Source organism: Mobula birostris, chromosome 10, assembly GCF_030028105.1.
Source record: "Mobula birostris isolate sMobBir1 chromosome 10, sMobBir1.hap1, whole genome shotgun sequence".
NCBI lineage: Eukaryota > Metazoa > Chordata > Chondrichthyes > Myliobatiformes > Myliobatidae > Mobula > Mobula birostris.
The window spans coordinates 126,314,500-126,341,333 of NC_092379.1; the positions used below are offsets into that span (position 1 = coordinate 126,314,500).

General features: G+C 41.6%; 1 protein-coding gene across 1 annotated transcript in view; it reads right to left on the reverse strand.

The window, feature by feature from the left end:
* Positions 1-698: 698 nt before the first annotated feature.
* The window catches only part of eda (ectodysplasin A), a 269,459-nt gene continuing 243,323 nt past the window's right edge, over positions 699-26,834 (reverse strand). The window contains exons 7-8 of the mRNA XM_072270941.1: positions 22,566-22,696; positions 699-7,134 (exon numbers count right to left, since the gene is read on the reverse strand). Of these exons, the coding sequence (XP_072127042.1) occupies positions 6,889-7,134; positions 22,566-22,696 (377 nt within the window). The 3' untranslated portion in view covers positions 699-6,888. The remainder of the gene's footprint in view (positions 7,135-22,565; positions 22,697-26,834) is intronic.

The window sequence follows — 26,834 nt, forward strand, 5'->3', positions numbered from 1 at the left end:
TGATATTAAATCTGATTCTTTTCCACTATCAGCCAAAGCTGATATTTTCAATACTGAAGTGTTAGTAATTACTGCACAAAAGCCTTCAACGCTATGATAGCAAGCACTGTATACAATTTCGCTCCAGGAGAAATAAACTGGAAACAGAAGAAGGAAACATACTTTTTCCTGAAAGAGATGACCAAGAAAAACAGCAGAAACTTTATCAACAACATCCTAAAGGCAAAGAAATATTTAGGTACTGAACCAGTGAATGGAGGACTGGGAATTGGTCAAAAGTTAACTGAGGAGAACTATAAGAGTTATTGGCAAAATATAAAGGGAAGGCAATTTGTATGAAGCAATAATTTTAAATTTTTAATTGCAAATTTTAAAAATGTGGTTATTAGTGCACAGGGATAATTGTTTACTTAATTATGAAATGGAAGTACACGTTTATAATTTTATTATGTACAAAAAACATTTCCCTCATTTTATCATGTTAAGGGATCAGGATGGAAAATATTAGGTAGCCAAACAATTTTGGTTATATGTTCATAGTGTTTTAGATTAGTATGATCCACATGAGATACTGTTTCTGCTATGAAAGGTAGCAACGTAATCTTTGCTTCAAATAAAAACATTGAAAGTATGCCAGCAAATTTTGAAGGCCATGTACAGTTTTAATATATGTACTCAGTTTTTGTAAAGATGTTTAGCAACTCAGTATACAGCAGGTGAATAGCGCCAACAACTAATACAAAAATATATATACACAATACAAATAAATTATGTTAATATCTTCAGAACAGAACTCAAAACTGACACATTTCAGCACAAGGTCATTCCATCATTGTTATAAGATGGCTCCCTCAATCTGGTTTTCTCTACGTTCTGCAATGGAAAAAACAATATAACATTGAGGTACTTTATTATATACACTACATACGGAAGTGTATTGATGCAAAGGTGTTGTATATCATTAAGAATACGAGAAGATTGAGCATCAAGCATTGGAATATCATGTCATGAAAAACATTTTACCTTGGTCCTATTTAATTTTTTTTAATATTACAAGTCCTTTGAATTCATTAAGGTTCCTAAGAGGGAGAGTGGGTAAGCTACCACTATGTTTTAACTGCTCCCACTGGTGTGCATCTCTAAGAACCTCTGAAAACTAAGTCCAGCTCCTGGCCTTCACACGTAGTTTAGCTCCTCAGCCCAGACGAGCCATATTTATTGATAGGAGAGAGGGCAAAGGTGGGTTACTGGCATCATATAACCAGTCACTTCAGGCAGATGAGGCTCATCGGCCATGGTTATCAGCTCATCTAGGAGAAGGAAAACTCTGACCTCAAACTTCTGCTGCCTTGCAACTATACCTACTATAGGGGTCGCTCCCAGAGTAAACCCCAAGGAATAATCCAGAGATTGTGTCCCGAAAGGAGTCCCATGTTGAGTTCAATGCTGACTGGCAACTCAACTCCTGTGATGTCACTGGTGCAAACTGTATTGGTCTCTACCATTCCTTTGGATTCATCAGCTGCAGGGAGATGGGGAGCCTGCAGCACAGACAACAGCTTATTTTCTGTATTGTTCTGACCTGGCTTGCATAGACAGCTAGGAAGCAACATCCATCATTGACTCTAATCAAAGGACGGCTTTTGAATTACAGCTATAAAGCCAATTAGAGCCCAACTTAATAATGTAACCAAGCAGATTGCTGTAATATGCATGAAAATGCAAGGTGACAATCGTATATTTTGAAACAAGATAAGGCAAACATAGCTGATGATTTGTTAGGAGAGCAGACAGGAAGAAAACGGACACTGACCCATTTACACTCAATGACCACTTTGTTAGGTACAGTACACCTGTTCATTAATGCAATTGTCCAAACTGCCAATCACGTGGCCTAGTGGAGTAGCTTGCCTTCAGAGTTTCCGGATTTTGTGGCTTTGGAGGCGGGTGGACTCAAGGTCGATGCCTCTGCAGGAAATCGTTGTGTTATGGGAGACAGAGGATCTCTGGCTGTGTGCCCAGAGACCCGACTTCTTTGGGTACAGAACTCGGAGAAGGGGACACAATGGACTTTTAACATTGTAGATCAGTGAGTGGTTTGTTATGTCTCCTCTCTCGCTGTGAAATGGGGACACCCCTTTTTCCTTATAAGGGAGAGAAAGTGTCTGTGGTATGTTAAATTACTGGATGAACGAGTCATCTTTGGGGTACTGCAAGTCTGTGTCTTTATTGATGCTTTGCTGCATGCTTGAGTGCTTGGTGGTGGGGGGGGCGCTGACGCTTTTTTTTGCTGGTGGGGAAGGGCAATTGTTACTTTGCCGCTGCTTGCATGTGGGAGGGAGGGGAGCTGGAGGAGGCTTTGGGGTTCTAACATTTAACAGTCATTCATTCTTTGGGCGCACTCCTCTGTTTTTGTGGATGGTTGCGAAGAAAAAGAATTTCAGGATGTATATTGTATACACTTCTCTGACATTAAATGTACCTTTGAAATCTTTGAACGCAATACATAAAGGCATCCAGACATGGTCAAGAGGTTCAGTTGTTGTTCAAACCAAACATCAGAATGGGGAAGAAATGTGATTTAAGTGTCTTTGATCGTGGAATGGTTGTGGTGCTAGATAGGGTGGTTTGAGATTCTCAGAAACTGCTGATCTCCTGGGATTCTCACACATGACAGTCTCTAACGAGTTTAGAAAGAATGTTGCAAAAAAAGAACAGTGAGCAGCAGTTCTCTGGACGAAAACACCTTGTTAATGAGAGATCAGAGGAGAAGAGCCAGACTAGTTCAAGCTGATAGGAAGGCAACAGTAACTCAAAATATCCAAACATTACAACGCTGGGTTGAATGACTTAAGTGTGGTTTTCTAGGCCATTTCAAAAGCCAGTTAAGGGCCTGGAGTCATACTGAGGGCAGACTGGACATGCATAGTCAATTTGCTTCTCAAGGCTTTCAAGACAAGTATCATTTCACATTTTGATCTTGGATTTTCATTTCCAAATTAATTTAACTGGTCAAATTTAAACCTCCTGAGCTGCCAGGCTGGGAATCAACCTCAGGCATTTCACATAAGGCCAGAAATTTAAACAATAGGCATTTGGATGACTGGAGGCCATCTATTGCCTCAGCATCATTAAAGGTGTTCACCAAAATTCTGGTGAACAATTGGCTGAGGTAATCATCCTTAATGTCTTGCAGAAGGGATCTTGAACAGGCAAGAGGAATAAAAAGGACCTTACTCCTCAAAGAAAAGGCATTAGCTGATGTTCTGATATCATGAGAAGGAATGTCCTAAGTCAATTCTAGTTTATCCTAACCTTGCGTTGCAAATTAAAGGAAGAAAAGTGAAAAATGAATTTCAGCTTAGGCAGCTAAGGACTTTTGCTAGAATGTGTCAACCTAAGAAATTGAGGGAGAAAGGAGTGTGACAATCATAACAAGTACAATATCCATACAAGCAGTCCAATTAGGTCATGGGCTGAACTCCGGTATGTGAATTGTTGATGTCAAGCTGTGCATCTGTATAGAAGCAGTTAGCTGGGGCAAAGATTTGGAAGCCTTAGTAAGTTTGCCACTATTGATTTACTCTAAACCCATCACGATCTTATACAACAATCTGCTGTAGGAACTCGGCAGGTCAAGCAGCACCAGTGGAAGGGAAAGGAATTGCTGAAATTTTGAGGAGATCTGGTATGCCCCCAGGGACTAGCAAATTTCTACAGATGGACCATGGTGAGCATTCTAACTGGTTGCATGGGCATCTGGTATAGAGGGGCCACTGCACAGGAATGGAAAAAGCTGTGGAAAGTTGCAAAACACAGCCAGCTCCATCATGGGTAATAGCCCCCGCAGCATCAAGGACACCTTCAAAAATCAACGCCTCAGAAAGGTGCTATCCATCATTAAGGACCCCCATCACCAAGGACATGACCTCTGCTCATTACTACCATCAAGGTGGAGGTACAGGAGCCTGCAGACACTCACTCAACAATTTTAGGACAGCTTCTTCTCCATCGCCATCAGATTTCTGAATGGACAATGAACCCATGTACACTGCCTCACTATGTCTTTGCACTCCTTTTGCACTACATATTTAACCACCTGTTGTATACACATATAATTCCGTATTGTAATTTATAGTTTTTTTTTATTATGTATTGCAATGATTTGCTGCCACAAAACAACATATTTCACGATATATGCCAGTGATATCAAACTTGATTCTGATTCTGATTTTAATTCTGCTCTGTCAACCATGGTAGAAGAAAGGCGATGGTTCAGACTGGAGGCAGACACTGGGAAGGCACCTGTGTGAAAATCTGGATATGAACGATGCAAATGGACAAACAGAGTGAAAGGAAAATAATCCTTACAAGAGGCAGAGGGGGTGATAGTATAGTCGAGATGTACAGTTCTAGTGACAAATAACTTTTTAAAAAATTTTAAATGTCTGTCTCAGAGGTCATTATTTGTATTAAGTTTGAGATTTCTAAGAATATTTTAGCTTTTGCCTAACTTTGACCTTGCCTCAGTAGCTACCTGTGGACTATTCAACTGGCTTCAATATTGCTCTCACCTCGTACTTCCACATAAGCATCTCAAGCAGAAGTTAATAGGAGGCCAAGACAGGCCTTTTATTTTCTTAGCAAGTGCAGAAGATGCAAAAAGTTTGTAATGCTTGGGCCAATAAATCAATGCCCAGGAATATGAATCTTGTTATTCATAATTGCTGATTTTATAGCAAAGCATTCACTTAATTGTTCTTTAGGAAAGATCCATAACAAAAAAATACAATTACGTGGAAACCTTCTCCACTTAGCTTGTATTTTTGGCTGATATGTTCCCACTCTGGAAGCTCATCTGCGTCATGGTTGAAAACTACTATTTCTACAGAAAAGACCAAGATGCAATATAAGGTGCATTGTTAGAAGTCTCGCCTGCCATGCGGGAGGCCTGTGCTCAATTCCCAGCCAGTGTGTAGTTTGGTGGGAGTCATGGTAGTATAGCAGTAAGTGTAACATGCGATTACAGTGCCAGGGACCCCTGTTCTGTAAGGAGTTTGTGTGCTTCCCCCTTGTTTGGTTTCCTCCAGAATTCCACAGACGTATGGATAAATGGGTAAATTAAGTCTAATTGGGCATAACAGGTTTGTTACTGTGCTGTATCTCAAAAAATGCTTGAACTTTAGATCTAGTTTTGTCCATCCACAGGGAGATGTTACTAAAGGTGATGTTAATTGCTCAAAATATCTTTTTTCCCCCTCCTTCCACTAAACTTTAAAGTTTTACTTTAAAATTATTTTGAAATGCAGGATAACACACACTAGATGCTGGAGGAACATCTTTGGGAAAAAGTACAGTTGACATATCAGGCAAGGGGTTTCGGCCCGAAACATATACTCTTTTCCAAAGATGCTGCCTCGCCTCCTGAGTTCCTCCAGCATTTGTGTGTGTTGCTCAGATTTCCAGCATCTGCAGATTTTCTCTTGTTTGTGATTGAAATGCAGGGTGTCCCGTTTGGCTCCTTGAACAATGCAACATTCATGTCATAGCACTTCAGGATGCTAATACCTAATATAATTTCCATTCCCTTCACTTGACACCATGCTAATTTAATCCGGATTGGACTCCTTCATTTTGTGCAATTGGCTGCAAGTTGTAACGTTTCACTCAGTCTCAAGGTGGCAGGAATGAGATATTTTTTTCCATTTAGTTTGTAATATCTCAGAATGACAAAAAAAAAGTTACATGTTTGAAATGTACCAGACTGAAACATTCCAAAGGTTTTGTGAATAAAATCCATCAGGAACTCAAGGACCACAAAATCTAAAACTAATAATACAACTCCAGTTGCAGACATTGAGCTTATGACTATGAGTACGAATGCTTAACTTTTCTATTCCTCCTATCACAGAAGTGTTTCCAACAGTACCATATCAGGCAGCTGCAGTGAATTACAAAGCACAAAAGATTCTCATACATCATTTTAAGAAAATTCTGGTTAGGAAATTGCAAATAAGGGTAAAACCTTTCCTTGGAAGAATGGAGGGTTTTCCCAGTCTGGGGAATCTATAACTAATGGACACCATTTCAGAATGAGAGGCATGAACAAACATGAGAAAAATGGGTGTAATTCTTTGGAGTTCACTCTATCTGAGTGCTTTGCCTCTGAATATACTTACGACAGACCTGGGGCAACCAAGCAATGCACTTACCCAATGCAAAGTGACACGCAATTGTTCATTTCACTATACAGGATTTCCAAGGCAACTTTTAACTACATTCAATCAGTTCTCTTTATTCTCAGCTCTTTGCCTACTTTCCTTCATATGTAAGTAAAACTTATTCAATTGTTTCTCCCACATTTCTAGTTACACAAGCGAGGATGATCGAAGAACAGACCACTATTGCTCTTTTCTGATCATTCACAAGTCTCATCCTTAGGACCCACTTGTCTTTAGTTCGTTCCACTTGCAAAGATGAAAGCAGGGATGCGTGCCGTCAGCACCAGCCAAATGTCCATTAATTCTGCAAGGGTGCTGCAGAACAAATTGAGTTATTCCAGTCCTCTAGGAGAAATGTGGACTGGGGAAATCAACTCATTAATAATACTCCTGTCACTGTTATAGACATTAAGGAGAACAGATTGCTGGGACCTTGATACAAGGCTGACAGAGTTGTGACAGTTTGGGTAATTTCTTGATACAACTCAATGTAATTCATGCTCATTCATGGAAGTACATCAGGAAAATGGGAATCAACTTGTTTTGGTTAAATGAAATAAACTTTAACTTATGCTGTACTTCAATATAAATTTTGCATGACCTCTTTAAGGATGCTGCCTTTTCTTTCGGTTTTCACCTCTGTACTCGACTCCCTTATTTCCCACACCTATGGGGATTCTCCGAGTCTCACTGCTCCAAAGAACGTTGTGTGCTTGCTCATGTTTATGACTGTATCTTCGTACGTCATCTTGACTGCAATCTTCTGCCTGGCTTTCAGTAGGCACACACCAGCTGTGTAGCAGGTATTGAACTTTGACTTGCGGTTTTCAATGCTGCGCGTACACTGCAAGAATGGCTTGTCGTCTACAAGTATCTCGTGACTTGCGAAGTCAGTAAAGTTAATGTAGTAAACCTGAGAAAAACAAAGAACAATATGTGAACCACGTACTTAATATTGAAAACAATCAGTTTATAATTAAGACTCTGATATGAGGTACAGTTTTTGGTCTAAACAATATATACTCAATGGCAACTTTATTATGTACACGTGCTCGCTAATGCAAATATCTAATCAGCCAATCATGTATCTGCAACTCAATGCATAAAAGCATACAGGCATTATCAAGACATTCAGTTGTTGTTCAGACCAAACATCAGAATGGGGAAGACATCTGATGCCTTTGATCATGGAATGATTGTCAGTGCCAGATAGGGTGGTTTGAGTATCTCAGAAACTGCTAATCTCCTGGGCATTTCATGCACAACAATCTCTAAAGTTTATGGAGAATGGTGCGAGAAATAAAAAAGACAGTCAGTGAGAGAGCAGTCTGTGAGAGAAAACACCTTATTAATGAGGAAGGCCAGAGGAGAATAGTCAGATTGGTTCAATTTGACAGGAAGGTAACAGTAGCTCAATTAACCAGGCGTTACAACAGAGATGCGCAGAAGAGCACCTCTGAGTGCACAGCACGTTGACCATTGAAGTGGATGGGCTACGGCAGCAGAAGACCAGAAACATATGGCCGCTTTATCAGGCACAGGAGGTAACTAATAAAGCGGCCACTGACTGTATTGTCGATCCAAATAGCAATGCCCTGACCTTTTTGCAGGTGCATTGTGCGGAGGGAGTATTATAATTGTATGTTTGGCTGAAATAAACACATGGAGCAGTATTTTTTAATTGAAGCAAGAAGACTGGCAGATATCAACTTTTGAAATATTGCTGGGGTTAGGATCAGCCCTTTCTGTACATCAGCAGTGTTACTACATTGGCTTCGGTACCACTGTTGGCAGATCACAAATGAAACAACTATTAAAGATGGGAACAAATAATAGGATGTTCTATTTTCAACTTCGTTTTCTACCAACTGTATTTCTCTCTGAAATAATAATCTTTCAGAAAGAATACTTAGCATTTAGTTGCTGCTAGGCCATTATCCCTCACTCTGGGGCAGGGGCTCCCAATCTTTTTTATGCCATGGAGCCTTATCATTAACTGAGGGGTGCTTGGACACCAGATTGGAAACTCCTGCTTTGAGGAAGCACTTTCTGGGTGCTTTGGGCTTAGCCTATCGTCATCTCAGAACTATTTCCACCAAAACCCTGCCCGCGTGGAGATTAAACTCACACTATAAATTTGTATTGTTAAACCAACCCCAAGCTACGTGGCTCAATTCCTTTCTAAAGCGGTTTAGTCACTGGCAGATGCAAACAGTATAGTTCGATTTGACTGATAGCTAACAGGAACAAAAGGTTAAAAGTTGATTTACTTTTCTCTTTTCTCATTTTATACTTGCCAAACCAAGCAATGTCAAGATCAGGGAATAAAGCACCCTCAATTTTTCCATTTGGCATTGCTGCTCAATAAATCAGAGGCTTAATTTTCTTTGGGGATTAGGTATTTTCCACAATCTGGAAACACAAACAGCAGCAAGGACTCACAGTCAGCAAATAACCAACATGCTACTTCCAGACCACAAAAACCCACAATGCTGGATGCTTTAGAACTTGTCGGGAACTTTACCCTACATGTGAGGCTTTGCTCTCTGAAATGCATTTTTTTCTGTCAAATGAGCACAAATGTTGTGTGCCATGCACAAGTTGTGTGTACTGACATTTTCAACTTCACATCTTGAGGAAACAGCAGTCCATACTTATTCACAGAACAACCACCTCCATGACCTGGATCAACACGTTGACATCGTGTGGAGGCTTGCAGGCTTCAAGGACTCCATCGGGCAATGCCAGCCCAGGGCCACCCATGTTGCAACAGCTGTGGATGAGATGCCAGACGAAGATTGATCCAACCCCAGCTCCTGAACGGACAGACCAGGGCCATACTTCATCTTGAATCAGTTGAACTTTTCAATATATACTGGCTCGGTTGTCGCCCAGAATAAAAAGGTCCGTGTTCACGGAGACCAGAGTCAGCAGTGTTTGAAAAGTATACTAGACTCTATAAGCTCCAAACATGCCCTCTCACCAAGATCCAAGGCAGCTTTGCCGCTGTCCATCAATGTGTCCATGAGCAGGAGTGGCTTCAGAAAAACCAGTTGGCAGTATGAAGAGAAAAACCACCTGCCATACGAAACAACAACCAGATATTTGCTGACCTGTTTGGTTTGGCTTGGCTTATTATTGTCACGTCTGCCAAGATACAGTTAAAAACTTGTCTTACATATGGTTTATACAGATCAAGTCACTACACAGTGCATTGAGCTTGAATAAGTTAAATCAATGCAGAATAAAGTGTAAAAGTGTGGTGCAGGTAACTGATAAAGTGCAAGATCATAACAAGTTAGATTGTAAGGCCAAGAGTCCATCTTACTGAACAAGAGGTCTGTTAAAAGGTGTGATAGCAGTGTGACAGAAGATGTCCTTGAGTCTGTTAGTGTATGCTTTCAGGCTTTTGTATCTTCTGCTTCAAGATTGGACTCATAAGCCACTTGAGAGCCCATAAGTAGATCAACAGAACGAAGATCATCATCCTCAACCTCGAGGGACAGCCACGACGACGACGATCTTCCGCTAATGGGCAAGGGGAGAAAAGAGGATGTCCAGGGTGGTGGGGTCTTTGATTATACTGGCTGCTTTACTGAGGCAGCAAGAAGTATAGACAGAGTCCGAAGTGGGTAGATTGGTTTCTGTGACGTGGTGAGCTGTCCCCACAACTCTCTGCTGTGTCTTGCAGTCATGTACAGAGCAACTGCCATACTAAACTGTTGGGAATCCTGACGGAATTCTTTCTATGGTGCACTGACAAAATCTGGTAAGAGTCGACAGTGACAAGCCAAATGTCTTTGAGTAGAGGAGTTGGTGAGCTTTCCTGGCTACGTCATTTGAGCACATCACTTGTGCCTTGATTTTTTGTCTACCTACCACAGTGATAAGAATGAAGTCATCCTGGTTTCCAGCGGTCTGTCTAGCTAACCCTTTTAAGTTCCAACTTATTCAGTAACGCACAATTGTATGCACAAGCAGGATAAATGGTCACTTGTACAAGCCTTGGTTTTTGACCCAACACAAAACTACTCTCGAATTGCCGTTAAATAATTGCACAACTTTGTTTTATTTTAAGTGATATCCTATTTCTTAAAATCCCGCTATTTCTTGGAATTGTGTTCCAGATCATTAAGTTATTAAACTGGAAGTTTAATATAACTTCAAAGATCTGGAGCATTTTATTTCATTATAGTGTATGTAAAAGTCTAAATACAATTGTTTTAATGGATTTCCTCAAAATAGTAAAGGATGACAGGGCATAGTGGAGGAATAAAGTGGCAGAAACCAAAACCTCAATCAAAAAGGCAGGTCCTCATTGGTTTGTAAAGATACATTTTGGGACGGCTGGAAAGAGGGTCTGTGACAGTCTTAAGCAGAGTGGATGGGAGCTCCACACGACCACTATGTTATCAGTTCCTGCCAGAGTCATCTTATGTGCAGAGACTCCTGCACCAATGTCACTTTATGTGTGTATATATATATATATGTGTGTGTGTGTGTGTGTGTGTGTGTGTATGTGTATATATATATATATATATATATATATATATGTAAACATGCTCACCCCATCTGCTGCCTTAACAGGGATATTTCTCCACTTCCATGGGATCCTACCACCCAACACATCTTTACCTTCCCTCATCACATTTCTGATATTTGCAAGTATCGCTCCCTTCATGATTCCCTTGTCCATTCATCCCTTCCCACTAATCTCCCTCCTGGCACATACTCCTGCAAGTGACAGAAATGCTGCACCTGCCCATTCACCTCCTCCCTTGCCACCATTCAGGGGCCCAGACAGCCTTTGAGGTGATGCAACACTTCACCTGCAAATCTGCTGGGGTCGTCCATTGTATCCCTCGTTTCTGACACGGCCTCCTCTACATTGGTTGTATGTTGAGGGACTGCTTTGTCGAGCACCTCCACTCTATCAGCCAAAAGCAGTATTACTCAGTGGCCAACCATTTTAATTCCCATTCCGACTCTGACATATCGATCCATGTCCTCCTTTTTGCCACGGTGAGGCCACTCTCAGGGTGAAGGAGCGATACCTCATATTCTGTCCAGGTATCCTCCAACTTGATGGCATGAACATCAATTTCTCCTTCTGCTAACTCTTTCCTTCCCCCTTCCTTCTTCTTCGGTTTCCCACTCCGCCTCTTACAACTTCTCCTCACCTCCTATCACCTACCCCTCATTCCTTCTTCCCTTTCTCCCACGGTCCACTCTCCTCTCCAATCATATTCCTTCTTCAGCCCCTTATCTTTCCCACCCACCTGGCTTCACCTATCACCTTTCTGCTAGTCTTCTTTCCTCTCCCTCCACCTCTTATTCTGGCATCTTCCTCCTTCCTTCCAGCCTGAAACATTGACTGTTTATTCACTTCCATAGATGCTGCCTGATCTGCTGAGTTCCTCCAGCATTTTGTGTGTGTGTGTTGTTATTTATTGTTTTTTTTATTATTGGGATTTCTACCTTACTTGCATTTTTTTAAATGCTGCATCGGATTCAGAGTAACAATTATTTCAGTCTCCTTTACAGTTCTGTACTGGAACTGACATTAAACAATCTCGAATCAGGAACAAAATTTTCAGGAGAGAAAACAACATCAAGACCGGAGTTTATGAGGAGACAATGGTGCCTAACGGCGACTCCTTTGTTTGCATCTTCAGAAACAGCTCCACTTCTGTCTTTAATATCTCCATTTTTCCCTTTCAGGGTTCTTTTGAAGACCCTGACCTGGAGTTACACACTGACTTTGGTTCTTTGGGGAATGGGCCCCGCTCTCAGGGTTTCACAATTGGCTGTTATTTGACATGCCAAGGGCTCGGCATACGAACTCAGCTTGCCTTCGGAGGGCTGGGATCTTGTGGCTCTGGAGACGGGTGGATTGGAGGTCGGTGTCCCGGCAGGTTGGTCTGTTGTGGGAGTTGGAAAATCTATAGCTGTGTGCCCAGAGACCTGAGATCTTTGGGCACAAAGCTCGGAAACTTTTAACATTGTAACCAGCCAGTTGTTTGTTATGTCTTCCCTCTCGCTATGAACCAGAGACACCCCTTTCTCCCTTATTAGGGAGAGAGAGAGCCTGTGGTATGTCGAATACTGGGTGAACAAGTAGTCTTTGGGGTACTGCAAGTCTGTGTCTGTGCTGTTGCTTTGCTGCACACTTCAGTGCTCGATGGTGGGTGCCGATGCTTTTTTTTGCCGGTGGGAGGAGGGAGGATCATTGCTTGCTGCCGTTTATGCGTGGGAGGGAGGGGAGCTGGGGGGGGCGGTGACATATAACTGTCGTTCATTCTTTGGGGGCACTCCTCTGATTTTGTGGATGGTTTCGAAGAAAAAGCATTTCAGGATGCATATCGTATACATTTCTCTCCCTTTAAATGTACCTTTGAAACCTTTGAAATGCAAAGCTTCTGCAGATGGCTAAGAAGTACAAAAGCAATGGGTACATTTTTTAACTTCTCCTTATTCCCCAGTTCTTAAGAAATGACAAAGTACAAAATAAATTTATTATCACAGTACATATATGTCAAAATATACAACCCTGAGATCCGATTTCTTGCAGGCATACTCAGTAAGTCCAAGAAACAAAACAGAATCAATGAAAGACCTCACTCAACAGGATGGACAAACAACCAATTTGCAAAAGACAAACTGCAAATGCAAAAGTTTAAAAAGTATTGAAAACATTAGATGAAGAGAGCCTGAAAGTGACTGTATAGGTTGTGGGAAAGTTCAATAATGGGTCGAGAGAAGTTGAGTGAAGCTATTCCCTCTGGTTCAAGAGCCAGATGGTTGAGTGGTAATAACTGGTCCTGAACCCGGTGGTGTGGATCCTGAGGCTCCTGGACCTTCTTCCTGACGGCAGAAGTGAGAAGAGAGCACAGCCTAGGTGGTGTGAGTCCTGGATGATGGATGCTGTTTTCCTGTGTCAACGCTCTATGTAGATGTGCTCAATAGTGCGGAGGGCTTTATCCAAAATAGACTGGACTGTATCGACTACTTTTTGAGGGATTTTCTGTTCTAGGACATTGGTATTTCTGTCCCAAGGCTGTGATGCAACCAGTTAGTATACTTGCCACTACACATCTACAGAAGTTTGTCAAAGTTTTAGATGTCATGCCAAATATTTGCAAACGTCTAAGGAAGTAGAGGCGCTTCCATGCTTTCTTCGTAATTGCACTTATGTGCTGGCCCAGGCCAGATCCTTTAAAGTTATAACACCGAGGAACTTAAAGGTACTGACCCTCTCCACCTCTGATTCTGTTGAGGAGTGATTCATGGACCTCTGGTTTCCTCCTCCTGAAGTCAATAATCAGCTCCTTGGTTTTGTTGACATTGAGTAGAGGTTGTTTTTATGGCACCTCTCAGCCAGATCGTCAATTTCCCTCCAATGTGCTTATTCATCACCACCTTTGATTCAGCCAATGAAAGTGGTGCCATTAGCAAACTTAAATATGAAATTGGAGCTGTACTTAGCCACACAATCATAAATGAGTAGAGCAGGGGATTAAGCACACAGCCTTGTGGTGCAGCTGTACTGATGGAGATTGTGGAGGAGACATTGTTGCCAATCCAAATTTGTAGGGGTCTGCAAGTGAGGAAAACGAGGCATCATTTGCACAAGGAGGCATTGAGGCCAAGGTCTTGAAGCTTATTGATTAGTTTTTGCCACCTAACGGCAAACTTTTAGAGACAAGCTCAGGAAATGTGGCTTTTGTGAATCTTACACATTTTAGAGGATCAGATATTTTGCAACTCAACTTCTAGTGTCCCAAGTCTTGCCAAACACACTGTTTATCATGAAAACATTCCAAAGTAATTATCAGAGCTCCAGTTACTTTACGATCATCTTTCAATAAATCCTAAAGTGCACAAATATATAATGAACATCAAAATCACATACAGGAAAGTTCAGCTGAGTACTAATTTTTTTAGTTAAGTTTCATCTTCGTAATGTTTGCCAACATTCTTTATTTTTGCTGTTTTCAATTTGAGGAGTGAAGTTTGAAGCCATCACAACCACTGCTAGTAATGTTATAAAAACTGTTGCAACAGACAATACTTTCTCTTCTGTTATAGGTTTTGTCAATCCCTACCTATTGCCCCCTAGCTCTAAAGACCGCATAAGCAGCTTTACTGGCATGTTATATATACACTTTATATTTTAAAAGCTAACACACTCCCTACATGGTTTTCTGGACATTTTTGAACCTACTGCTGACAAGGTTATCCCTGCACCTTTACACAGTTACAATAGCTGTTCTCCCTTATTGACACCAACAGCTTTTTATATTGAACTTTTTCCACAGTGAAAGACCCTCCAAACAAATTTCAACAGTGTGTCTATTACATTAGCAGATTTTGGCCCAGACTTGGTTTTGAAGACACAATAGACTTTGGATGCGGGAGTCTGGAACCAAAAGACAATCTACAGAAGGAAAGTAACGGTCGATGTTTTAGACTGAGACGCTGCTTAAAATTTCGATTCTTTTTTTTATTTTAGGCACTTGAGAGGATAACTATTTCAGGATAGATGAAATATAACTTTGATCCAGTTGGATAGTCAGAAAATATGGAGCTTTGTCACTAGGGCACTGATAGACAGACTGGAGCTTCTCAACAACTGAACACAGTAGATGATTGTCCAGATGTGGCATGACCACAGGAAGGAGATTCTGTGTCTCTGGCTTCAAGAGGATATTCGCAATCTACATGGCTGGCTGAAACAAATGTGGAAAAATGTGGAGTCATCCACTTTGGTCCACGAAGCAGAATATTTTTTCAAAATGGTGAGAAATGGAGAAATACTGACACTTAAAGGATCATGCATGACCCTCTTCACAATTTGCTGAAAACGAACTTGGGTGCTGTGAGCCATTAAGAAGGCAAATGGTGTGTTGGCTTTTCTAGTGAGGGGGTTTGGGTACTGGAACCAAGATAGTTAACCACAATTATTTAAGACAATAAGCTACAGGAGCAGAATTAGGCCATCTGGCCCATCGAGTCTGTTCTACAATTTAATCATGGCTAATTCATTTTTCCTCTCAACCCTGTTCTCCTTCCTTCTTCCGTATTCTTTGATAGCCTTTCTAAACCTGTGAATCTGCACTTTACGTCCTTGGTGAGACTGTTTCTGGAGTATTTATATAGATTTTCATCTCTTTATTTAAAAGAAACTAAGTAATGCAAGAGTGAGAGTACAGCAAATATTGATTAGATTGATTCCACTGAGGGTATATTTCCTCTATGAACAGATTAGTCTCTGTACTTGGAGATTAGAAGCACAGGAGACTACCTCATTGAAACATACAATGTTTTCTAGGGGTCGGCAGGGTGGAAGTCCTCCCTGGCTAGAATCACAGGGCACAGATGGGTATAAGATGAGAGGTGACTTAATAAAGGCAAATAATGTGACAGAGTGGACAGTCAACGCTTTTTTCCTCAGAGTGGTTAATACGAGAGGACATAATTTTAAGGTGTTTGGATGAAAATAAAGAGGAGATGTCAAAGGTAGGTTTTTTTTTACACAAAGAGCGGTAACTGTTTGGAAAGCACTGCCAGCGGTAGTGGTAAAGGCTGATACATGAGGGGCGTTTAGAAAGAAACATGGATAAAAGAAAAATGTAAGGCGACATGGGAGGGAAGGGTTAAATTGATCTTAGATTAGGTTAAAAAGTTGGCACAACTTGTGGGCTGATGGAGCTGTACTGTGCTACTGCTTTATGTTCAGCCCCAGAATAAACCACTTAGCACTGCAGTGAGGAGAATTTTCTTCAAACAGAGAGTGATGAACCTTGAGAATTCTCTATCTTCGAGAGCTGTGGACATTCAGTTACTGAGCTCATTCAAACCATACCAAGTGTATGAAATTCTATTAAAGAAATCAAGGAATACTAAAATAAGAGGAACTTGGAGCTAGACAGGAAGATCACTGAAGAATTGAAGTGCAGGCTCAAAGGGTTAGCTTGCTTCCTCCTAAACTTAATGTTCTTGGACAGGACAGGTTTTGATGAATCCAGATTTATAAAGGACAGACATGTATAGGAATTACCGTGTATTGAGTTATCAAAGGCATTTAGTCAGGATTACCATAATCCATCCCTTAGGGACAGAATTAGTTTAGGATGAGTGGGTAGATGTTAACTGTGGCAAGCAGATACAAGACAGTGAATTAAGCCTCTGGCGATGACCTATTTCATTCTGTCAAACACAGATCTCTATTTCAATAGCTCGGCATCTTTATTCCACAGAATTCAACCTTCTTGATCAAAGGCAACTATCGCCTAGATTTTTTACTTTACTTCTCAGAGCATTTAATCTCACGGTTCTATTAATGCCAGTAGCAATAACACAAGAGAATAGGAGCAGGAGTAGGTCACCTGTTGCTCTATGATTCAAAATCAATATGGTTGATCCACTCCAGGCCCAGACCTCAACTCTTCTTCTGTGCCAGCTGAGCAAGCTAGGTCTTTGCTTTTTGGAGCAAAGGAGGCCGAGAGGTGACTTGATAAAGGTGTATGTGATGATAGGGAGGGCAGGCAGCACCTTTTTTCCCAGAGTGGATATAGCTAATATGAGAGGGCATCATTTTAAGGTGAACGGAGGAATGTATAGGGCAGGTGTTAGAGGGATGAAAGAGATGGGTTGGGTTTTTTATGCAGAGACTGGTAGGTATGTGTAACGTACTGGGGTAGAGGCAGATACACTAGGGGCATTTAGGAGACTCTCAGGTAGGCACGTGGATGAAAGAAAAATGGGGGTCTATGTAGGAGGGAAGGGTTAGATTGATCTTAGATCAGGTTAAAAGCTTGGCACAACATCGTGGGCTGAAGGGCCTATACTGTGCTTTACTGTTCTATGTTCAATGTTCTAATTATTTATCTCCAAGTTCAGCTAAGGAATGAATGGCAGATTATGTAACTGTTCAGAGCCCCAGGACCTGGATTAATCTTGGCTCATTTTAGGATATCCCATAGATCCTTTCTCACTGTAGTCAATGAATCCAACCCCGTCTTACCCTTCACTGCAGTAGAGTACTCCACCAACACCACAGTTGTCTTGGTTGAAATCAGCAAAAGAAAAAGGAGAATTGAAAGATCGGAGGCTCTGAGGGAGAGAAGGATTAGATTGATCTTCGAATAGGTTAAAAGGTTGACATATCATCATGGGCCAAAAGGCCTGTACTGTGCTGTAATTTCTATGTTCTAAAGAATGAGAATCATACAGCACAGGAGCAGGGTCTTTGGCCAAATAGGTCCAAGATGCATGTCTAAACCTACTTGGCCCATATCACTTAAACCTCTCTCTATCCATGTACCTGTCAAGCATCTTTGAAATGTAGTTATTGTACCTGAACAATAGCAACTCATTCCATATATGCATCAATCTCTGAAGAATAAGTCGTTCCTTGGATTCCTTTTAAAGCTTTCCTTTCTCACCATTTATTGATATACTCACCCCATAACCTCAGCTAGCAAAGTCTAATGTAGATGGGATGAATTCTACTCAGTCAGGAAGGCATGAATATCCAAGTACCTGTCACTTTAATACTCCTCACTCCACTTTAAACCTTCAGTTCTCAGCCAGCTACTTTGTTCCAAGAAAAACAAATTCAAGGGACTTCACTTCATCTTCCCACCAGATGCAGTTCTTCTGGACTCGATGCTGAATTTAACCACTTCGGTGAATGAAACCCTTGCAGCAAATTAAATGCTTACATTTCAGATATGGAATTTCAGGTAATTTTTCTGCTCCTCACACTGATAGCTTGTGTTATACTTTGTCTTGCTTCTTACATAATCCATTACTAAAATCCTTTGCCTTGCACTATCTTTCATCTCTCTCTTAAAAGACCTAGGAATGTGTTATTTTGTCTCCTTAGCCACATCACTAATACAGATTCAGATTAGTTGGGTTCAAGTATCAATCTCTGCAAATCTGAGTCAATCTGTACCTCAGATTCTGGGCAGTCTAACTGGTTGATCAACCTCCTGTGTGAGTCCTTATTCGAAGACTTCAGAATATACAATGGACCATATTCACCAGTTTGCTCTTACCTATTTTATCTATTAATTTTCAATGAGTTGCAGTTAATTACTGAAATATGAATTATCTTTCCTAAGTCCAGTTGCCTCTGTGCTGTCCCTTTATTCTTTTCAGAGTATTCTTGTCATGGGTGGGGCTGGCTGATTTGCCGGTTGAAAGCCGTTTCCGTCGTGTTGGTCGATGATTGGCCCGTTTAAAGATGCGGCCACTCTCTCCCATCGGTTGCCTTGGGCACCACGGAACCGGTTTTCAGTTCTGGGCATCTTGGGGTGGTGTAAGAATAGGACGTGCAAGTGACATGGCCTCTTTCCTTTGTCTCTGCGGTCCACTTCAAGGTGAAGTCGCGACCAGCCTCAAGGCACCACTGGGAAAGATGAGGCCCCCTGTGTTTGTTTAATTAAGTATTCTTTTGTAGCATGCTTAGTTTCTCAGTTTTATAACTTAGGGAGATTTAATGGAGTACATGTTAAGTTAAAGGGTGACTGAATGTCTGTAATGTAGTTCTGTGTAGTTTACACGAGGACTTGTTTAGTGTTTCATTGTTCATTTTTAAATAGTTAACATGCCCATTTGCAATCCTTGTCTTCTGTTTCACTCACTGAAGCCTCAAATCTGCCTCCATGCTACAGTTCTGTTATTACATCCTCCAGATAAGTGTGAGCTGGTTCATTTTGGTAGGCCCAATATGATGGTGGAATATAGTATTAATGGTAAGACTCTTGGCAGTGTGGAGGATCAGAGGGATCTTGGGGTCAAAATCCATAGGACACTCAAAGTTGCTACGCAGGTTGACTCTGTAGTTAAGAAGGCATACGGTGTATTGGCCTCCATCAATCGTGGGATTGAGTTTAAGAGCTCAATGTTGCAGCTATATAGGACTCTGGTCAGAATCCACTTGGAGTACTGTGCTTAGTTCTGTTTGCCTCACTATAGGAAGGACATGGAAACCATGGAAAGGGTGCAGAGGAGATTTACAAGGATGTTGCCTGGATTGGGGAGCATGCCTTATGAGAATAGGTTGAGTGAACTCGGCCTTTTCTCCTTGGAGCGACGGAGGATGAGTGGTGACTTGATAGAGGTGTACAAGATAATGAGAGGCATTGATCGTGTGGATCGTCAGAGGCTTTTCCCAGGGCCGAAGTGGCTAGCATGAGAGGGCAGAGTTTTAAGGAGCTTGGAAGTAGATACAGAGGAGATGTCAGGGGTAAGTTTTTTTACGCAGGGAGCAATGAGTGCATGGAATGGCTGCCGGCGGCGGTGGAGGCGGAAATGATAGGGTCTTTTAAGTGACTCCTGGATGGCTACATGGAGTTTAGAAAAATAGAGGGCTATAGGTAAAGCCTAGGTAGTTCTAAGGTAGGGACATGTTCAGCACAGCTTTGTGGGCCAAAGGGCCTGTACTGTGCTGTTTGTTTTCTATGTTTCTATGTTTCCATTCCTGTTTCACCATTGCAGCTGGTTGGACTGTATCCTCAACTCCGCATTCTTTTTGTGTAATACGTTGGCACGTGTGGTTTAATTCCCTTGCTAGTATGGTCTGTTTTCACATCTCTCCCCTTCGTTAAGAGTTGGGAATGAGAGAAAACAAATTAGATTTAAGATGCAGAAAAGGTAGTGGAGGAATGGATAGGACAAAGGGAATAATTGTGTTAGGTTGAGACCAGGGTTGCCATGGGGATGTTGATAGTGATCTACTCAGTAGTGATCAAGAGGTGTGAAGCATTGCAAAGGGCAGCAGTATTGGGGAAGAAGAGGGAAGAAAGGCAATATTACAGATGATGAGTTACAGTGCAAGTAGTCAATTCTGATATAGACAGAGAAAATAATTACCCAAAGGCACAGATTTCAATATTGAGCCAAGAAAGAACATGAGGCTGCAGAGAGATATGTCTGAATTCTCTAAGTATCAGTTAGCCGTGGATAATTTGTATGTGGATATATAACACTGTTCACAACTAACAGATTACGCAATTAAGACATAGTTGAGTTATTTTTTCCTCTTCTAGAGTCATGAATCTTTGGACCATTTCTTTACAGGATGTTATGAACACAAGATATTCTGCAGATGCTGGAACTCTAGAGCAACGCACACAAAATGCTATGGAAAGGAATAAACAGTTGACATTTTGGGAAGAGACCCTTCACTTGGACTAATGATTACAGGTGTCCCCCGCTTTTCGAATGTTCGCTTTACGAAACCTCACTGTTACGAAAGACCTACATTAGTACCCTGTTTTTGCTTTCAGAAGGTGTTTTCACGAAAAAAGAGCAGTGCGTGAAAAAATCAGCGCGTGATAAAAGGTAGTGCGCTGCGCGCCCCGGATTTGAAACGGCATTCTCGCCGGCATTGCTTAAACACGTGCCTGTGAGCAGTCGTTTGCAAGATGAGTTCTAAGGTATCGGAAAAGCCTAAAAGAGCTCGTAAGGGTTTTACACTTAGTGTAAAACTAGACATAATTAAGCGTTTTGATCGTGGTGAACGAAGTAAAGACTAAGTGAGTTTGGCTTGTGGAAGTTGACGAACATGATGTTGAAGAGGTCTTGGCATCCCATGACCAAGAACTGATAGACGAAGAGATGACGCAACTGGAAGAGGGAAGGATAACAATCGACACCGAATGCAGTAGCGAATGGACCAAAAGTGACTGCGTGAGATTTTCGCTGCAATGATAAAGTACGACTTTAATTTTGAAAGGGTACGTAGGTTTAGGGGATATTTGCAGGATGGTTTGAGTCCTTCCTTATAAAGAACTGTATGATAGAAAAATGCGCGAGGCTCAGCAGTCAAGCAAGCCTTCCGCATCAGCCACAGCAGACGACGAACCTCGACCTTCGACATCGAGGCAGGCAGTCATAGAAGAAGATGAGCTGCCTGCTCTAATGGAAACAGACGACGAGATGACACCCCAGTGTCCCACCACTCCGCGATTCACGGAGAATGCAGTGGTAGCCGGGAGGCACACAGCACATCTTTAAGAAAAAAGCCCAAATGAACATGCTAATTAATTAGGTGCCGCCCGACACGTAATTAGTTAGCATGTTTATTTCGGCTTTTTTCTTAAAGATGTGCTGGATGCCTCCTGGCTACCGTTGCACCCTTGCATGCTTCGCGGTTCGGTTATCTGTCGGCGGCATGGAGGGTGGGGGCCACTGCACCACCCAACCTGCGACGACCCAGTCTAACACACCATCATCAGTGTGCTCGGCGCTGAACCAATTCCGGTAAGTGATACTACACTGTACATACATTATTTCTACTTTATATCGGCTGTGTATTTTTACATGTTATTTGGTATGATTTGGCAGCTTCATAGCTTAAAGGTTACTGGAGAGCGCTTGCGCCGTGTTTTTGCCAACAGCACTTGCGTGAGATTTTCTGCCGACGGTGCTTGCGTGAGATTTTTGCTACGGAGAACAATTCAGTAATGATTGTGGAAAAGTATTTCTACTTTATATAGGCTGTGTACTTATCATATCATTCGTGCTTTTACTATATGTTACAGTTATTTTAGGTTTTATGTGTTATTTGGCATGATTTGGTAGGTTATTTTTGGGTCTGCGAACGCTCACAAATTTTTCCCATATAAATAAATGGTAATTGCTTCTTCGCTTTACGACATTTCGGTTTACGAACCGTTTCATAGGAACGCTGTACCTTCGGATGGCAGGGGAAACCTGTATTTGTAAAGTAGAGATATAGTATATAGATTCTTGATAAGCAAAGGGATGAAAAGTTACCAGGGGTAATCAAGAATGTACCGCTGAGACAATCAGATCAGCAATGATCTTATTAATTGACAGAGATAGCTTGAGAGGTGGGGTGGCTTAGTCCTGATCCCAGTTTGTAAATCGGTGATCTTTTTTGTACTTGGGTATGCATTTCAGATTGTTATGATTTTACCGCAGTTGAATTACACTGGCCACTTACAACTGGAATGAAATGGGGAAGAATGTAATAAGCCATGAGCAAATGGTTAAAAACCTTTACAATTAAATGGAATTTATTTGATCTAATGAGAAATAGTTTCAATGACGGTACGGCAGGAAAATGAACTATGTTGATTTGCTTAATCCTTGTACAACTGGGAGTAAACAGATACCAATGAGATGTATAGTGACCATTTCCACATTGGAATGACGGGATGGGATGTATTTATCTGTACCTGTGTTAGTGACATGAACACAAAACCAGTGACAACCACCGAACACTACCCACATACATATACCCATGTCTACCACCAAACCCAGCACTTGCCCGCAACTAGTCATTAGGTCCAAGACCGTACTCACTTCTACCTGACTATAGATGAAGTAGGTGCCATCCGCAAGTACCTCCAACTGTCCACTTCGGCTGTGTAATCGGAAGACCTTACGATTCAGCGAAGATCGAACCCAGTCGGCCAGAACACCACCTATGAGATCTCATCGTGAGAAGGGCAGTCACTCAATACATGGAAAAATATGCAGCAAAGTTCTAAAATAAAAAGAAACTAAGCTAACATTGTTAAAACAATGGTTTATTGGCTTTAAAAAAAAGGATCCATGCATGCAGTAATGAAATTCATCTGAATGATAGGCTCAAATGTACAGTGAATCAAAATATTAAATCTATTTCTTTCTTCACAGAAGCTGCTTGACCTGCTGGGTGTTTCCAGATTTCTCCATTTGTTTCAGGATATCACATATGGCAGTAAGATCACCCCACCTTCTTCTAAACTCTCAGGAATATACATTATGATTTCTATACCTACTCCTAATAGGTCATAAACACAAGAGATTCTGTAGATGCTGGAAATCCAGAGCAACACACTAAAAATGTTGGAGGAGCTCAACAGGTCAGGCAGCATCTATGGAAAGGAATAAAGAGTTGATGTTTGGAACCGAGATCCTTCATCCGGACTGATCAGGCCTGAAACGTTGACTCTTTTATTTCTTTCTATAGATGTTACCCGGCCTGCTGAGTTCCTCCAACAGTTTGTATATGTTACAATAGGTCAATATTTTTGTCCTGTGAGTCAGTCTAATGTATTTCTCTTTGACTACCTCTGATGCCATTGTTCCTCTTTAATGATGGGACAAAGACTTTCTGCAGTGCATGTCACATGTGCTCTGCATAATTCTGATAACACTGCTTCATTTCTAAACACCACACCCCTTATAATAAAGGCCAACGAGCTATTTGTCTTCCTAACCACTTGCCACACCTACCTAATTTATTGCATTTAATGCACAAGAAAACTTAGCTTCATCCTTTCTCCATTGAGATAATAGCATGCCATTAGGCACGAGCTCACGTCTTACATTACACTCTATTGCTATGTTTTCTCCTGTTCACTCACCATATCCACCTCCAGTCGCAAAGTCTTAAACATGCTCTCCTACCCACTTCCCCGTCATCTGCAGACTTGGATATGCATCTCTCTGCTACCACCCCCAGGATATTCAAGTACATTGTATGTAATTGAGGGCTATGAACTGATGGGGCACTAGTTACATCCCTCCAGGTGCAGTAGTATGAAAATATGAAATATTTCCACCTTAAAGGACAGCAGCACCGTAAAAAAACATATTAGAAACTTTTGTGGGATATTTTAATCTGACATCACTGGAGATTTTAGAGTTACAAGTTTGGGGACATTCAACATGGGTTCAGAGGAAATAGTGGTCAAGGAATAAGCATAAATAAAATTCAAATTCTAGTCTTTTTTTATTGTGTAATTTCTAAGCATTCAATTACTAGGTAATATTCAAGCAGTGTTTTCTGGAAATCATGTGGGATTACCATTAGTATGGAGATACTGGCTAGAGCAGATGTTCCATTCGTTTCAATTATTGAGGTACAACATGGAATTGGCCCCTCCGGCCCTTCAAGCCATGCTGCCCAGCAATCTCCGATTTAACCCCAGCCTGTTCACGGGACAATTTACAATGACCGATTAACCTACCAACTGGTACACCATTGGAATGTGGGAGGAAACCGGAGCACCCAGGGGAAAGCCTCACAGTCATGGGGAGGAAGTACAAACTTCTTACAGACAGCATTGGGAGCTGAACCCAAGTCGCTGGTTGTGCCACAGAATAAAGGGACTGAGACAATGAGGAATTTCTTCAGCGAGGAAGTAGTGAATCTGTGGGATTTGTCGCTACACAGACCTGTGGAGGTCAAGTCACTAGGTGCAATTAAGGCAGAAATTGATATGTTTTTGATTGTTAAGGGGGGGGGGTTAAGGGTTACAGGGAGAAAGTAAGACAATGGGGTTGGAAAAGTCGGCCATAATTGAGTGACTGAATAGACTCAATGGTCTGAATGGTCTAATTCTGTTCCTATTATCTTATACAGATGGCATTTGGAAACCTGAGCAAATCCAAGTTATGAGAAGGGAATGAGTCCATAGAGATTGTAATGGTGGTATGGTCTCTCCCCTTGCAGCTGAGAACTGTGGACACTAAAAGTTTGATCAGGAGAAAACCAGCTGATCATTTTACCACAGAAGGGAAAACTGCATGTCAAGTAATTGCAGAAATGGGTGATCCTAACCATGGAAGTTACCGGAAACACTTGATCCCAAGAGTGCCTGCTTGGGGTGGCAAGCTGCTGCAACCATCACTGGATCAAGCCACCAGAAAAGATGGTCCTTATATACCTTAAAGGTAGGGGATGTATTAAAGGTACAGCAGCTATAGAAAAGGGACAGAATTAGCCTTTTTATAGTTTATAGTTATACTTTGCCTCTGTCCATTTGTTTGTGCCTTCAGCAACTCAAAGGAATCCCTTAAGCACTACAACAGGCATGTTAAAATCATTCACTGCCACATCAAATTCACGTCAGGCCACAATCATCAGCAGATCTCTCAGAACCCAAGTCTGATGGCTTGGATCAGATTCGACCCATGCTTCTCTCGACTTGTAATTTGATCAGAGATTAATTGGAAGAGCGGTAACAAGAGTCAGAAAAATGAACAGGATCTCCTTAACTTTGATTTGAATACTGACAAGTAGCACCTGTTTTCGAAGACTGGAACTATAAAGTCAACCAATTACAGAATACAGCAGTCCAGAGACCTTTAGCGGGTAGGGAGTAGGAGGGTAGGGAGGTGAGGGTGGGGGAAATATCTCCTATGGCTGGATCACCACAGGGATCACGTTTGTGCTCTAAACTATCATATTTTGCTTTAATCAAACTTTTATTTGAAAATCAAAGCATTGCGAAAATCTGAAACAAATAGAAAATTCTGAAAACACACCTTGGTGGGATAATATCGAAGGAAAAAGATCTGATGAAGTTTCAACCTGAATTATTAGCTCTGCTTTTTACTTTCCGCCACCTTATTGCACTTGCTGCGTGTTTCTAGTATAGTCTTGTTTTTCTTAAATATAGCTAACAAAGAAGCACTGCACAGGATTGGCGGAGAGAGTTAGATGGTGGCTAATGTACAATAGACAATAGGTGCAGGAGTAGGCCATTCGGCCCTTTGAGCCAGCACCGCCATTCACTGTGATCATGGCTGATTATCCACAATACGTTCACTGGCCTTGCTTCTCTCCATTATACTTGACCTGTTGAACATCTTCAGCACTTTCTGTCTTTATTTCTCAATCCCAGCATGACAAAAATAAGCAAATTTGAATGGTCCGGGTCTAGTTGATGCACGTGCCAATGAAATCAGGCATCTGGGCACACATACACTCTCAATGCTTTCAGATGCTGTTTTGCAGAGGATAATTACTCAGTTACCCTTAAGAAAAGCAGCTTTTTCTCCTAACCCCAGGGTGTGAATGCAGTAAGCATCTCTATCTCTATCAGAGGCGACGCAGTCGACAATTGGCTCTGATCTGGGCCGACAATTACGTGTCGGGTGGCACCTAATTAATCAGCATGTTTATTTCAGCTTTTTTCTTAAAGATGTGCTGTGTGCCTCCTGGCTACCGCTGCACCGCTGCACGCTTCACGGATCGGTATCGCTCGGCGGTCTAGAGGGTGGGGGGATGCTGCACTACCCCAGCCTGCGACGACTCAGCCTAACACACGATCATCAGTGTGCTCGGCGTTGCCTTCCCGATTCCCGTAAGTGATACTACACTGTACATACATTTTTTCTACTTTATATAGGCTGTGTATTTTTATGTGTTATTTGGTATGATTTGACATCTTCCTAGCTTAAAGATTACAGGAGAAAGTGTTTTTCCCAACTGCGCTTGCGTGAGATTTTCTGCTGAGAGCGCTTGCACTGTGTTTTTGCCGACGGCGCTTGCCTGAGATTTTCGTTATGGACAACAGTGTAGCAATGATTGTGGAAAAGTATTTCTACTTTATATAGGCTGTGTACTTATCATATCATTCCTGCTTTTACTATATTTTAGGTTTTATGTGTTATTTGGCATGATTTGGTAGGTTATTTTTGGGTCTGCGAACGCTCACAAAATTTTCCCATATAAGTAAATGGTAATTGCTTCTTCGCTTTATGACATTCCAGCTTACGAACTGTTTCATAGGAATGCTCTATCTTCGGATGGTGGGGGAAACCTGTACTTTGAAAATATTGCTTTGGGAACGCATT